At 31.4% G+C, this 14,174-nt stretch overlaps 1 protein-coding gene across 1 annotated transcript in view; it reads right to left on the bottom strand.

Moving 5' to 3' along the window:
• Positions 1-937: 937 nt before the first annotated feature.
• The window catches only part of LOC115223219 (DCC-interacting protein 13-alpha), a 66,357-nt gene continuing 53,120 nt past the window's right edge, over positions 938-14,174 (bottom strand). The window contains exons 18-22 of the mRNA XM_029793703.2: positions 12,312-12,398; positions 10,836-10,923; positions 9,017-9,067; positions 6,955-6,990; positions 938-5,439 (exon numbers count right to left, since the gene is read on the bottom strand). Coding sequence (XP_029649563.1) covers positions 5,266-5,439; positions 6,955-6,990; positions 9,017-9,067; positions 10,836-10,923; positions 12,312-12,398 — 436 coding nt within the window. The 3' untranslated portion in view covers positions 938-5,265. The remainder of the gene's footprint in view (positions 5,440-6,954; positions 6,991-9,016; positions 9,068-10,835; positions 10,924-12,311; positions 12,399-14,174) is intronic.

The raw sequence follows: 14,174 nt of genomic DNA, 5'->3' as shown, positions 1-14,174 counted from the left end.
TTAAGGTGGACTAAAAACCTTCCATTAAAATTTCACATTAATGTTCCTAACACCAACTTAATAAAGTTTACTAATTGTTCAGTTATTTTCAAAATTAATTAAGAAAATAAAAGTATATTTCAACAGAAATATATTTAAAGGGTTAAATTACTCCATCCTAGTAAAATGGTGGAGTCAAGCTATGAAAAGAAGTAAAATTGTGCTATATTTTATACAATTTGGTCTTACAACAGCATCAAACCATAAACATATTCTGAAATCTATGAGTAACATGAAATTTTGAAAGTGTCTTATGCTACAGTTTGATTACAAAATCATTGTATAGTTTGTAAGAATTAACAAATGCACATGTTAAGGCAGAACAGATGGAGTGGAAAACAAAAAATAATTCTGGAGGAATACATAATGTCTTCCCCTATCATCACTCTGACTCTCTACCATCATAATGCAGTGAAAGAAAGATGGCATCAAAATGGTCCATGTCTACTAACATCCTTCTTTACTGCAAGCCATTACTTTCTCTCCTCTGTGTGACTTTTCCTTGACATTTACCAGTATCCATTTTTATTGCCGTCTTGCCATTCTCATCTCTAGTACTTTACCAACAATGAACATATTACTATCAGTCATTCCCTCTCCTGTTCACTTTTAAAGAATAGAGAGAACTCTTTAGTCTTGCAGAAGATATAAAAATTATAAAATTATAAAATTCATTCAATATACCCAGTAAAGTAGCTGGCTTTAGGAAGGGCATCCAACTGCAGAAACCATTTCAAAAATAGAAATGACAAGAGAAATATGGTCTAGTGATCTATCTAGGAAGGCAGTGACTTCAACAGATTAGTTCCATGACAATCTATTCAAACTATGCCAGCATGGAAAGCAGACATAAAATGTTATCTTATTTTTGAAATGAATAAAATAAAAATACAACAAGTAAACTTTAATATATTTATTAACAATTGCTGCACTTCAGCCCATTTTGAGTGAAGTATTAAAACTTCCTAAATTGTTTTAAAATTAGAAAAGGGAGAAGAATCACAATTCGTTGTCACAATTAAATAATGCATACTGTTCACACACGTGTGTATGTATATATATATATATAAATATACATACATACACACACATATATAGTGTCTATGTGTGTGTAATTTAAGAAAAGAGAAAACAAATGAAACAGGTTCACAACTAAGTTTAATATACAATGTATTTATATAGTGATTGTGGGGTGTCCATATGAACTTTTTAACCATGTAGGACCAAAAAATAAAGGGGAAGGGAAACAAAAAGCAAAATTTAGGCAATCATTAGGATCACGAATCAGTTAAGTAAACACGACTTTTATATTTTCCATAGTACATACTAATACTTAAGAAATGTTTACAATGACCAATGGAGGCCTACATCACAGTGTAATACTTTGTCCAGCACTGACAAATCATATTTAACATCACATTAAATTTTGCCTTGCAATCACAGAAACCAGTTGAAAAATTTTACAGAATTTTATTTATATATAATATATTTTTTTTATGTTTTTGCTCCTTTTTTTTTCTTCAATAAACTGTGCTTGTTACAAAAATAAGTAACCACTAATATCAACTCACATACTTCTCAATTTTTCTGTTGTATAAGCTGTTAATGGAGGTAAAGCTAATTAAAACATATGCCGAGTATATCTCAATGAATAATATCCCTATGCTACAAAACCTGAGAGCATCCAAATTTCTGTCAGTTACAATTTCTCAAAACTAACTTTTTGTTCTTAGAAACACTATGTTAGATGCCAATAAAGCAAGATTAATTTTTGGCATATTTCAGTGTCAGAGATGAATCAACAAAAATAAAATCCTACTGTTATCCAAGATTGAAATTTTTTTTTTTCCCCAAACTCCATCCAGGACATGTATTATTCCTAAATGTCATTATGATTCATTCATTTAAAAATAAACTGCTCGTTTTTATGCATACAATTGGACATAATACACATGCATTCTAATCATCTAAATGTTATATAGTTATATACATTATTTCTGCCACCTATTTTCACCATTCACAGTTATGATAGATATTTCATTGAGTACTCAGGACAAAAGTGGTTAACATATACATAAATATCTTTTACTCAATACATAAATATCATATGAAGTTCTGTACATTATCAGAAATATTTTTACAAGAATTTCTCAATACAAGATACGTATTTATAAGTAATTTTTTTAGCTAATATTTTCAAAACTTCCCAAACTTCTTACAGTAGTCTGGTTAGTTCTTCATTTGAATTTTATTTTTTATTTAAAATAAAAGTAGTGTTTTATAATAAAATTTTAAAGCTCGTCCATCTTTCTCTTTCATGTATGCATACAGTTATTGAACTTTAGAATTAAATTGTTAATTTCTTTATCCATTTGACATAGTTCTTTTTTTTTATTTCACTTTATTTTGTTTTGCAATATTATATTTTTAATTTTTCATAATTACTTAATTCACTTAATTTTTGTTTAATATTAGGAATTTTCCTCAAGAACATAACCAAACTATCAATGGAAAATCTTTTTTATGTATATATGACTCCAGTTTAAAAATGCCGTGAAATCAATAATTTTATCTCAATATTTCTTAATGCACACATTAAAAGTAAATAAATACTGTTCCACCTTCACTGCACACGCAGTGTCAAACAGATATCTGTGACCAACATAAAAGACAGTATAACAATGTTCAACATAACACTGTTCTACAATTGGATGTCCAGACAAGATTGTGGTGTAAATTTGAAACAATAAAATGGATATGAGAAAATATATAAATAGTCTCCCGATAATAAATTTATTTTCACTGTTCACATCACCAAATACTGGATCTTTGGACTTTCTTCTGCTTTATTCTTAGCAAAATATATTTTATTCCATTCCATGCCTCCCTTACTGAGAGTTGGGGTTTGTAGAGTAAAAGTAGTTTGCTTTCTACTATTAATAATGGTTTCTATCAAATTACACCAAAAACTAATTAGAAAATGAGAAATCAAAAGTAAAATATAGCAAAACAAAGTGGTCTTTTTTTTTATCAACATACAGAGAACGTTAACCTAAGTTTGTAGAGTATTTACTTGTTTAGTGATATTTAACAAAATATTCTGAAATGTGTACAATCAAAATAACAGGAAAAAAATGTGGTCAGTTTCTTTTTTCTTCTTTTCTTTCTTTTTTTTTTACAATAATTTCTGCACAGATAAATTATAAAGTAATTTAGTCTCCAGCCAAAGAGACAGTTTGTATTGAGAGCATTCCAGGTTTGTAAATCTTTTTATCTTGATATAGTGTACAAATTTATTTGGCATGAGTATTAATTTTTTTGTCACCAACTTGTGCCAATGCCATGAACCATTATTATTTCAATAGTATTATTTCAAACTGTGTTAATTCATTAAGCACAACCATCTCAAAACCTAACATGCAAATACATTCACAACATGTTCCAACTAAAATGCATATGGATTCAATGAATTTTAATCAATACATTCTCTCTCTCCCTCTTTCATTATAATTACAAGTTGATAGTTTCTAAGACTAGGTAATATTTCGTTTCTTTATGAGACATATAACCTAAAAAAATGTTAAGGAAGACTGGGAAAGAAGCAAATCTGTGGAAACCAATACACCATAAATAACTGGTACTTATTCTATTGATCAAGAAGAAAAGCTAAGTAAGTTTTAAATTTATAACTGTAAGGGTTTGGACTAAAAACTAGTCCAGCTCTATCATGCAATAGTCTCTCTCCTTAGTTATACATCAAATCATTTAAGAAAATAGCATAACAAAGCTTGAGCAATTCATTTGCATTTGACTAACATTTTTAATATTCTTTCTAATAGCCCAAGGTAGAATAACATACCCAGTTGACATATCCACTACATTAATAACCCTTAGCCATTATAACAATACAGATAGATCATGCTCTACCTGCTAGCCACTCTACACCTACCCACACACACAAATACTGAATGGTAGAGTGTATATATATATCTATATTGTGATATAAATGGGCTGAAGTTCACATTCAAGGCAAAAACCTGCAGTGTTTCCAAACATTTGATCTGTTCTGTAGATCTGCATGTTTGAGCAGTACCAACCACAGCAGCTCAAAAGCTACAAAAGCATTTTCTGTCAAGTAGAGAGCATAAAAGAGACATTCTTTTAATATTAACAAGACTTTCTACTTAAATAGGTAGTGAGCAAGAATAATTCACTATTTAATATTCATCTCAGGAGATAATGTGAGAGAATTATATACATTAGATCAGTGGTTCTCAAATTGAAAAATGACAGACCCTATCCTTATAAAAAGATATTGGTGAAATTTTTTTGGCAACCTCCTCTTTATTAATGAGAAGATAAAATAGATAAAACACCCATGTAATTCTTGTTTCATCAATGTTTTTGACATTTAAATATTAGAAACATATTTAGAAACACTCCCTTTTCAATCATTAGTTCTCTTCACATCCATAAGAGAAACACTGCATTAGGTAGATGTACCATCTGATTGTTAAGTTTTAAATAACCAACAGTTTACAATCACTGGCTCATTATCAAGGTCATTCCCTATCTTTATCACTGCTCCAATCCTCTCTTTCTACAATTGTGTGTCTGACACTTTTATCCTTATCATTTTTTCCCTTCCAATGACTCAAGTTGACTACACTAAATCCCTAGTGCAAATGGTCTGAAAAAAAACTGTAAGGTATTACACCTCCACTCCAAATTAGGAAAGTGAATCCAAAGTAGGTAGTAAACAGTTGAAATAAGTGTTTTATGATTTGTAAGTTATTGCTTCATCATAATCATTAACATCAAGTGTTCAGATTAAATCAATAGGAGTCAATGTTGCTTTTATCCTTCAAGCAAGGATAGGGATCAATAAAACAAATGCCAGTAATATATTGAGTTGACTCTATTTCCTCCTATTAGAAAAAAAGAAAGGTGTTGGGGTTTGTGCCCAGTAGAAATAAGTTATTAACAACACTACATAATTAGAATAATTCTATTTTCTTACTGAAATGAATTTTGAAAGAATATGATACAAGCTGTTATTTCTTGTTCATATCAATTAATTTGGTAATTATAATACTTACAAAATAGCTTAGATTTTGTCAACGGAAGTTAAGGAAAAAATATCACTCAGTACATTTAAAAATAAAAGTAATTAATTTTTTTGCATTCCCTTTTTTCCCTGTCATTTCTAAGTAAAAAAAATCAACTTCAAGCTTCCGAATCATCTACAGGCCCAATGTCTGTGACTGGTTGAACTGATGAGGCTGTTGAAGGTGCCTTCTCTGTAAAAACCAAATATTTCTCATCAGAGCTTAGCTTGGCTGGTTTGATTTCTTCTGGTGATTTATCTTGTAACTTACTGATGTTAGCAAGCAGAAGCTCCTAGACAAATATAAAACAGTGACTCAGTTAGAGATAGTGGTGGGGAGGCATGAATATATTTAAAACCATACACACACACATTCAATCTTCTTCAGACACATTTTTGTGTTCAGGCAACATAGTCAAGTGGTTAGGGATAAGATTACAGCTTGTGAATTTATATACACTGTAGGAACAGTGTTCCTAAAAAGACAACTAAATATACAAGCCTCAGTCATACATCTGTCTGAAAATAGATGCTAGAGCTTTTGTTGACAATACCTGTAACAGAATGGTGTTTCACTAAGAGGCAAATTCACTTTACAAAGTCTGAACCTTTCTGGGCTAATTTGAGTTAAACAGGCATTTGTCACATGTGCAACTAACAAGTCAAGTACTGCATAGAGGTTTCTTTGTCAGCTCATTCCCTTGGCTGGTTGTAGATGAAAACACTATATTGTACACATAGCACACCCCAAATATATTCCATTAACATTTATACTAAAGCCAATAAAGGAAAATTCAAGTGGCTTCATGGTAATCTCCCTTAAACTATACAGTACTAACTTTAATAAAAAGGGAAAGGACATAATCAATAGTCATAGATACACAATGTCCTAGAATTTAAAACTAAGTTTAAATATCACTCAACCTGCTAAAAGTAGCTGTCTACTTCCCTGAAATCACACACAGGTCAGTGATGTCCTTGATATACAATAACATGGGACGGTTATACTCAATGATAGCTGATTAGTTGCACCAATGTTGATGCATTCTGATTAGTTGCACCAATATTGTTCACCCATTCTGATTAGTTGATGTTGTTTCTTAGCTTTATAACCTCAGGCAAGATCATCAACATTCCATCCATGTCCATCCCTCTTTATATATATAAGCCAACACTGTCCAATTTTGCCCTCCCCACTGTTATTTTGAAGATAGTACAGAGTAATTTGAAGGAATTCAGCACCTATTTTCAAATGAATTTACAGAATGCTCCAGTTGTCAATTTGGGTTGGGTTGTATCAGCAGTAGCATGCTTCAGGTACCCATTCATAAGGTACTGTATTTATTCACATATAACACATACTTGTGTACAAAGGATATCCATAATTATAGGCAAAAATATATTCCTTGTGTATAATATGCACTAACTTTTCTTTCATATTATAATATATGGGGGGGAAAAAAAAGGAGTGCTCAGTCAAATTTATTATAATTGCTATATAAAATACTGCAAAAACGTCCATGCCTTCTAATTAAAAGAAAAAGAAAATTCAAAAGAAACATTTGAATCTTACTAATGTATGTTGTGCACCTGCAGTAAAGTCAAGTGTGCAAACATGATTTTTCATGAGAAAATTGTATATTATGAATAAGTGTAGTCATACAAGAACACAATATTCACTGATTACATAACATTCCTAACTTTGGTTCTCTTTCAAAGAGACAGAACTCTGCATCATTTATTGACTTACACATACACATAAATACTTAAATCTACTAATTAATATGTAAATTAATTTTATAACTTACTCTTTCTTCTGCCTTCCTATTTTCCATATTCTTCTGCTGTATAATAATAATAATAATAATAATAATAATAACAGTGGTGGTGGTGGTGGTGGTGATGATGATGATGATGATGATGAGTATTATTTCTCGAATATTTGATACAGTTCAAATCTACACAAGTGAATGTATGAAAAACAAAATAGAAATTTTGATAGATACTTCTTTCAAAACTGGTAATTTCTGTTTTGTTTTCCACACATTCACTTGTGTATGTTGAACTATGTAAAACATTTGAGAAAGAAACCTAGCTGTTTCTTGTAATAAATACATCTGAAGCAAAATTTTTTCATACACTCTTAAAATACTACATATTCTTACAAAACCAACAAAAACTATACAATTTTATAGTATCAAGAACTCCCTCATTGCCTTTTCTATACAATTATTATTTTGATATTAATGAAAACAATAAAAATCATTCATGAATAAAATAAAGATAGAAAATTATATTTACAACTACTAATAATGTAAACATATTTACTAAAATAGATTCTTGTTAAAAACTTAAGGTAAGTTTTCATGTAAATTAACACACCAAGATCTTATAAAACTACCTTGTTTCATGTCTTCTCTCTACCCTTACTTCCTTTTAGAAAACATGAAGTTCCTGCATATACTTCTTACTCCTTACTTATTACTTACTCAGATTATTTCCCCAAAAATAAAATATCTTAAAGCATTTTGCCACCATCATTAGCACATGTGGTGTACAAGTTTCTACGTTTTCATATTTAGCGGCCATTTCCTTTAGATCTATTTGTAGATGAAACATATATCAGACACCAAGACTTCTCAGATTTTTTGTCTTCATGGGTAATTTGATTACCTTTACCAAAATCATGTCTGTCTTCTACACTCATATCCAATCTAAATGTTTTGGTACCTGTAGTTTAATATTTCAAGTAAGGGACCAATGGTAGTGATATACAAGTCTATTATAATTCAATGGACTAAAGATCTTCTAACATCCAGTTAAATGTTTAGCATTTAAATATTCAGTTTTAAGAGTCAACCTGTAGTTGTAAGGCACAAATAAGGTTGCTCTTACTTTGAGATGTAATTGGCAACAGTATATCCAAATTTTGGGTCACAGGAACAAGTAAAACTCAAAAGTCGTACTCCACATGTACACTCTACCCAAGCTTCTGGTCAGAAAGGACTACCCTCCTAAAACGATCCCCACAACATGCATGTCACACTTGATGCCCTGGCAGACAAAGAGGCTGTTCAACCACTCTGCTTCTGGACATGTTATCACTTCTCACTTCTGGTCCCATTGTCCCTTTTCCCTTGTTGCCTCTCTTCATTTCTCCACACAGCCTTTAATCCCTCCACAAAATAAATACTATGAATACAATCAAATAATTTGAATAAAATCAAAAGGAGCATTTGTTACTGATTGAATGATTTTGCATGGGTTTTTTTGTTTTTTTTTTACTTCCAACAAAATCATTCAATAAAACAAGTCCTGAATGAAAATCCATAAATAAAAAAGAAAAAAAAAACACAGGAACATATACCTTTTGGGTGTATTTGAAATCAAAACTAATGACTAATCATTTTTCAATAAATTCAACATGAAGTATCAGCCTAAGTGTCATGAAACAGTGTACTGTCACTGGTGTTTTGTTGCTAACTAATGGAGACAAAGTAACTTAACTGTAAAAGTTAACATACCACAGGTCATAAACACAGCACCAGTAATTAGATACAATTCTCTGATACTTGAAAGGCTAACACCTTTTTCAGTGGACCACTGAAAAATCTTGAATCAATCATTTGTTATTTTAATCTAATTTCATTCTTAATTTGTTTTATTCTGTATTTACTTAATATTAGAGTAATTTAAAAGGAAAATACTCATTTTATTGCCAGATAAGATTGTGAGTATACATTTCCAGGTAAGATTGTAAGTGTATACACTGAGCATGTACATGAGTGAGGAAAGAGGGTAGTAGGAAGACAACTATTCCAATGAATCAGTGCATTAATATTTTAAAAAATGAATAAAAGTTTAACTTACCATTAAAGTTTTAAATGCCATAGATGTTGCTTTACCAATACTTTGACAAATCTACAATGAATAAATAATTTTTAAAGCCATAACAACTCTTATATACATGAGTAGGTGGAAGGTGTGTGTAAGAATTAAAATTATATCTAAGATTTTTTTTAAAACATAAAATTGATTTTTAAGACCACAATTTAATAATCAAATACTTTTTATTATATTGACAAAAGATAGCAGAAAGATGAAAAGTAAATAAAGTTAACCCTATTGGGATCTGAATTCAGAACATATATGCTGCACTGAATTCTGATCAATACTCTATTGATTCTGAAAATTCTGTATTGTCATAACCATCTGTTTGAGTGACTTGCTCAGAGCAAGGCAACTCTTCCATGCCAGATGTCTTGATCAAGTGATGTTGCTTGAGCGTTTGGCTTGGGTTTTAGCCACACTGGTCTTTCACTAGCTGAAATGTCTAATTGAAGCATGCCAAAATCACAAATGATAACAATTATTTGCTAACTGAACTGATTAACCCTGGCCATTGACAGTTTGTCATCTGTCCATTATGGTAAATGGTAAATTATATGGTAAATGGACAATATGTCCAATTTTTGGCATATTTGGCATTAGAAATTTTTTTGTTTGCCCTTATTTATAAGTTGTTTGTAATTTAACCTTTAAAGGTATTTTTTAATATGCTGGCCATTGATGACATTTTTTTTCGAAAAAATTTTATCCTACATTAGATATAAATTTAATAGTGTTCACTTCCGGACTCTCCCACTCTGTGAGTGCCTCAGTTCAAATCGTACGTGTCTTGAATGGGCTGGAGTATTTCTATTTTGGATTTATTTGGGGTACTTAGTTGTGCTCATGACTTAGTGTTTGCTTCTTCCATGGGTATGAGTAAGTATCTCATTTACTTCTTTGCCACATGTATCACTGACGAAGGAAGGGTTCTTTTTGAACTAACCCTGAAATCGGTCCGATATGGTAATAATGGAATTCTTTAGAGATTTCTGTCGACCTTTTTTCGAGTAGCGTGCGTACTGAGAAAATAATTATATGGTAAATGGACAATATGTCCAATTTTAGGTATATATATATATATATATATATATATATATATATATATTAATTGAAGTATACAGTATTATATTTCTATTATGGTTGATCTTACAAATCAGTTTTGCACTAGGGGTTCAATGGAGTATTAAGTAACAGCTCGATTGTGTAACTCTGCGCTCTTCAGAGATGGCAGTTATGAAATGAAATATGGCAACCTAACACTCTGTTGAACCAACTTGTAAGATCAGCTACAGTGGATATCCAATACTATACACTTCAGTTAATATATAACATTTTGATAACATGAAGTGTATGAATGACAAGAGGTAGCAATCAGCAAAAACATTCAGATTTCTAGTAGCTGGCACTCCTCTGATGAAGAAAGTCAAAACAACTGCTCGTGTTTTATGTCAATTACAAACTGAAACATCTCAACATCAATGCTAGACACATATCTAACAAAACAAAAACAAAGTGAATAAGTCCATACTGGTTTGTCTCATGCTGAATGATCATGCACAGGGAACTATTGATAAAAGTAGCTGTTGCATATAAGATTGTGCTGATATTAGATTATGATATCTAATTTTAGCACAAAGGCCTCAAACCTTTGAGAAAAGAGCTATAATTAATTACATCAACTCAAATAGCTGATGTAACTATGAAAGAATACAAAGCAAAATTAACAGTAGCATGATGTGAACTTAAAACATAAAAGAATGCAGCAAGGTGTCTTGAGTGTGTGTTTTATTTTACTTACTTCCAAAACTGGTGTACTTGACTCAAAAACATGACATGTATAAGAAAGTGAACCCTCTTCTTTGTTGACAGTAATAAAACCAAGTAGTCTACAAGACACATGAAAATTAACATAAAAAATTATGCTTTATTCAGCAAAATAAATGTAACAAAGGGTGAAGAATAGTAGATATGTTCAGAGTTCCCTTTACATTATTTTTTTCATTTTCATTTAATTATATGAATGGCAGTGTCCTTGACCCTTTTCCAGGACCTCCAAGGTTAGCAAGGGGAAAGAAGGAAGTTAACTTCAGATTGGAGACCTTGCCCAGATACATGACACACAGGGGTCACTTCTAAAAGTACTCAATGATCAGGTGAGGGTGTTTCAACGAGGAGACAAATTGAATCTACCATCCAAGAACAGGAATGATTCTTCTAACAATTCCAGATAGTTTCCATCTCCCAAATTTCACTCACAAGACTTTCATTAACCCAAAGCTATGATAGAAGACACTTCCTCAAGATGCTGTGCAGTGGGATCAATCCCCAAACTACAAGCAAAATTCTTAACCATGTGCCCACTCTTTAGAACCTGTTTGAAAATCTGTTATAATACTTAAAAGGGTTAATTGGTATGGTGTCTAGTCTAGTAATGCCAATTGCTGTAGAGTAGCAGACATGACTTCAATAATTATCAATTTCTGTTTATATCAATAATGACCCTTGGAAAATTCTGATCAGTACAAATCTCAATTATCCTTCTTAACAAAATCTAAGGTAATACAAATAACCAGTCCAGATACAATGGCAAACTCATGGGAAGTCTCATCCAGTAACAAATATGATTTTTTTGTTTAAATCATAACAACTAAATAAATGACTATAGAGTTAATTAACATAATCAAATGATATAAGTACTCTTACATTGTTATTTAACCCCAGATTGGCTCTGACTGAGCAGACTTATCAAAAGTGTTCCAACTTTAACCATCTAGCCTTTCTATTGAGCATTGCATAGCTTGGACTATATAAATCTTGCTGATATTTGTAGCAACTCAAGTTATCACAAAAAGCTTTTATTGTTTTCAGTCAAAATACAGCTACAAATATATTATACACGTTCTTACTTTTTAAGACTGTGGAGGTTAATTTAATAGGAATTTGATTGCTATATCAAGCTTTTCAAGCAACACATGTCTCATCTCACAGCTGCTTTTACAAGATTGCAGTGTTAGATTTAAATATGTATGAAATATTCCTGCAATGGAAGCAAATCCAAAGAAAAGGATACTTGTCATTTTCCAAAATAGGATATAATCCACAACAAAAATGTATATAATCCAGAACACTACAACACGTTGGAAGAAGGAGCTTGTCTTAATAAATACTTAAAAAAAAAAGGAGCTATGTCCTTTCTCAATAAACATCAAAACAAAAAAATGACTAAAAGTTTGGCAAGTGAATGCCAGGAAGTTAAGTTGGTTTCAGTACTCACCTGTCATTTTCTTTATGTCCACACCAATATGAAATATCACCCAGTTTAAAAGCTGTGCGGACATTATTAGTAGCAGTATCCACTAATCTGAATTATGTAAAGAAACCAAAAATGTGTAAACATCAAAATATTTCAGAAATATATATTTATTAAAATAAGTAAACAATAATTACACAATTATCATTATTTTATCAAAAAGAAGTTGCAGGGGGAAATTACCTAGGGATGCAAGTTGCATGAAGACCAAACAGTGAAGTCAATGTTGGCATATTTAATGTAGAGAGCAAAAAAAACAAAAAAAATTTTTTTAATTATACCTGTAGTGAAAAGAGAATCAATCATTAGCTTAATTAATTCTGATCAAGAAATGTGAGGGAGAATACTCATAAATCTTCTAATTTAATAATGAGCATAGTATTGTGTGCGTGTGCGTGTGCGTGTGTGTGTATGTCAACATCATCAGTAACTTCTAGAAGGATGCCCTAACAAAGGCTAGGAGTCCTTCACTCCCAGTGGTTTAACCGCGCGATCGGGTATTCAGTCCGAGTATTTCTATGTCCCCGCGCATGATACACTCTAAAGACATTTATTGGATGGCCATTGACTCTCAAAAGTTCCTCCGCCCTTTGATCATGGCTGCTGTTGCTTAGTGAGTGGGATTGACTCAGTGCACAGCCTTTCCTCACTTAAAAAAAAATCTTCTTGCACAGGCATTGCATGATAACAACATTGATTAAGCTTCGTGCAATGGCCATACTCAATAACGAGGGGGCAGCCACCATGCATGTATGTATGTATGTATTTGTCCAAAATCATGCAGTAGGTGGGGGTGAGAAAAAGAATAGGATAAGTGAAGGGAGAGGAGAGAAAATAGTAATTCAGTGAAGGAGAAGTAGTGAGAGTAAAAGCCATGACTGAGAGGGAGTGAGAGAAAGTAACAGCAATGAGAGAGAGAGGAAGTTGTAAACAGAGTGTCATGTCCACAAGTCATTGAGGAGGTGTGATATGAATGCAGTTTGGGAGTGTTTATATATATTTTTGTTATGTATTTACACAAACACACAGATTTATATACACACACATACATATATATGTAGTTATGCATATATATATATATGTATATTTGTGTGTGTGTATATATATATATATAATATATATATATATATATATATTATAATGGAGGAATTATAACAAAGTTAACAATCAAATATGTATTCTTTATTCTACATAAGACCTTGGGAAAGGTTTTTCTTGAAATAAATATTAACAGGATTATCATTAAAAAAAAAAGAAGTTAGTTAGAAACTGTTGATACAATCAAGTCTGACACATCCTACTACATTATATATGCCTGCAGAGGCTTCCCTATAAAATAGGCTTAGCGGACACTCAGAAGAATCATTTCACAGGTGAACTCTTTTGCTTACATTTCATGAAGATCATTTGGTGATAGAGCTTCACTAGAAACATGGTGTTGAAGCAATTACTAAGATAAAGGTTTTAATCTTTTAATTTTAATTTTATTTTCCATATCATTTTCATGCTATCATTTCTGACAGCATGGGAACACAAGTTTAGAATAACTGAAATTGAATATGGACATACAGTGGTGAATGAGTTTGTCCCCTGGCAGTTTAGTGACAACTCTAGACATGTTTAAGCATTATTAGATTTCCTCTGTGAAGCATAGTCTTTAAATCAACTTACCACATCATATGAAGTCTTAGAGTTATAATGAGTTGGCCTGAATAAACACTGGTTATAGTTTAAAGAATAAGTTGGGTAAATTTCTTAGGGACACCGTCTACATGAAAAATAGTTAGGCCAACATTTAGCTTGGCCATATCTTGATCTATTTCAGTA

This window comes from Octopus sinensis, linkage group LG2 (genome assembly GCF_006345805.1).
Source record: "Octopus sinensis linkage group LG2, ASM634580v1, whole genome shotgun sequence".
Classification (NCBI taxonomy): Eukaryota; Metazoa; Mollusca; class Cephalopoda; order Octopoda; family Octopodidae; genus Octopus; species Octopus sinensis.
The sequence above is the reverse complement of the archived record's forward strand: the minus strand, read 5'-3'. Positions and strand labels throughout refer to the sequence as shown.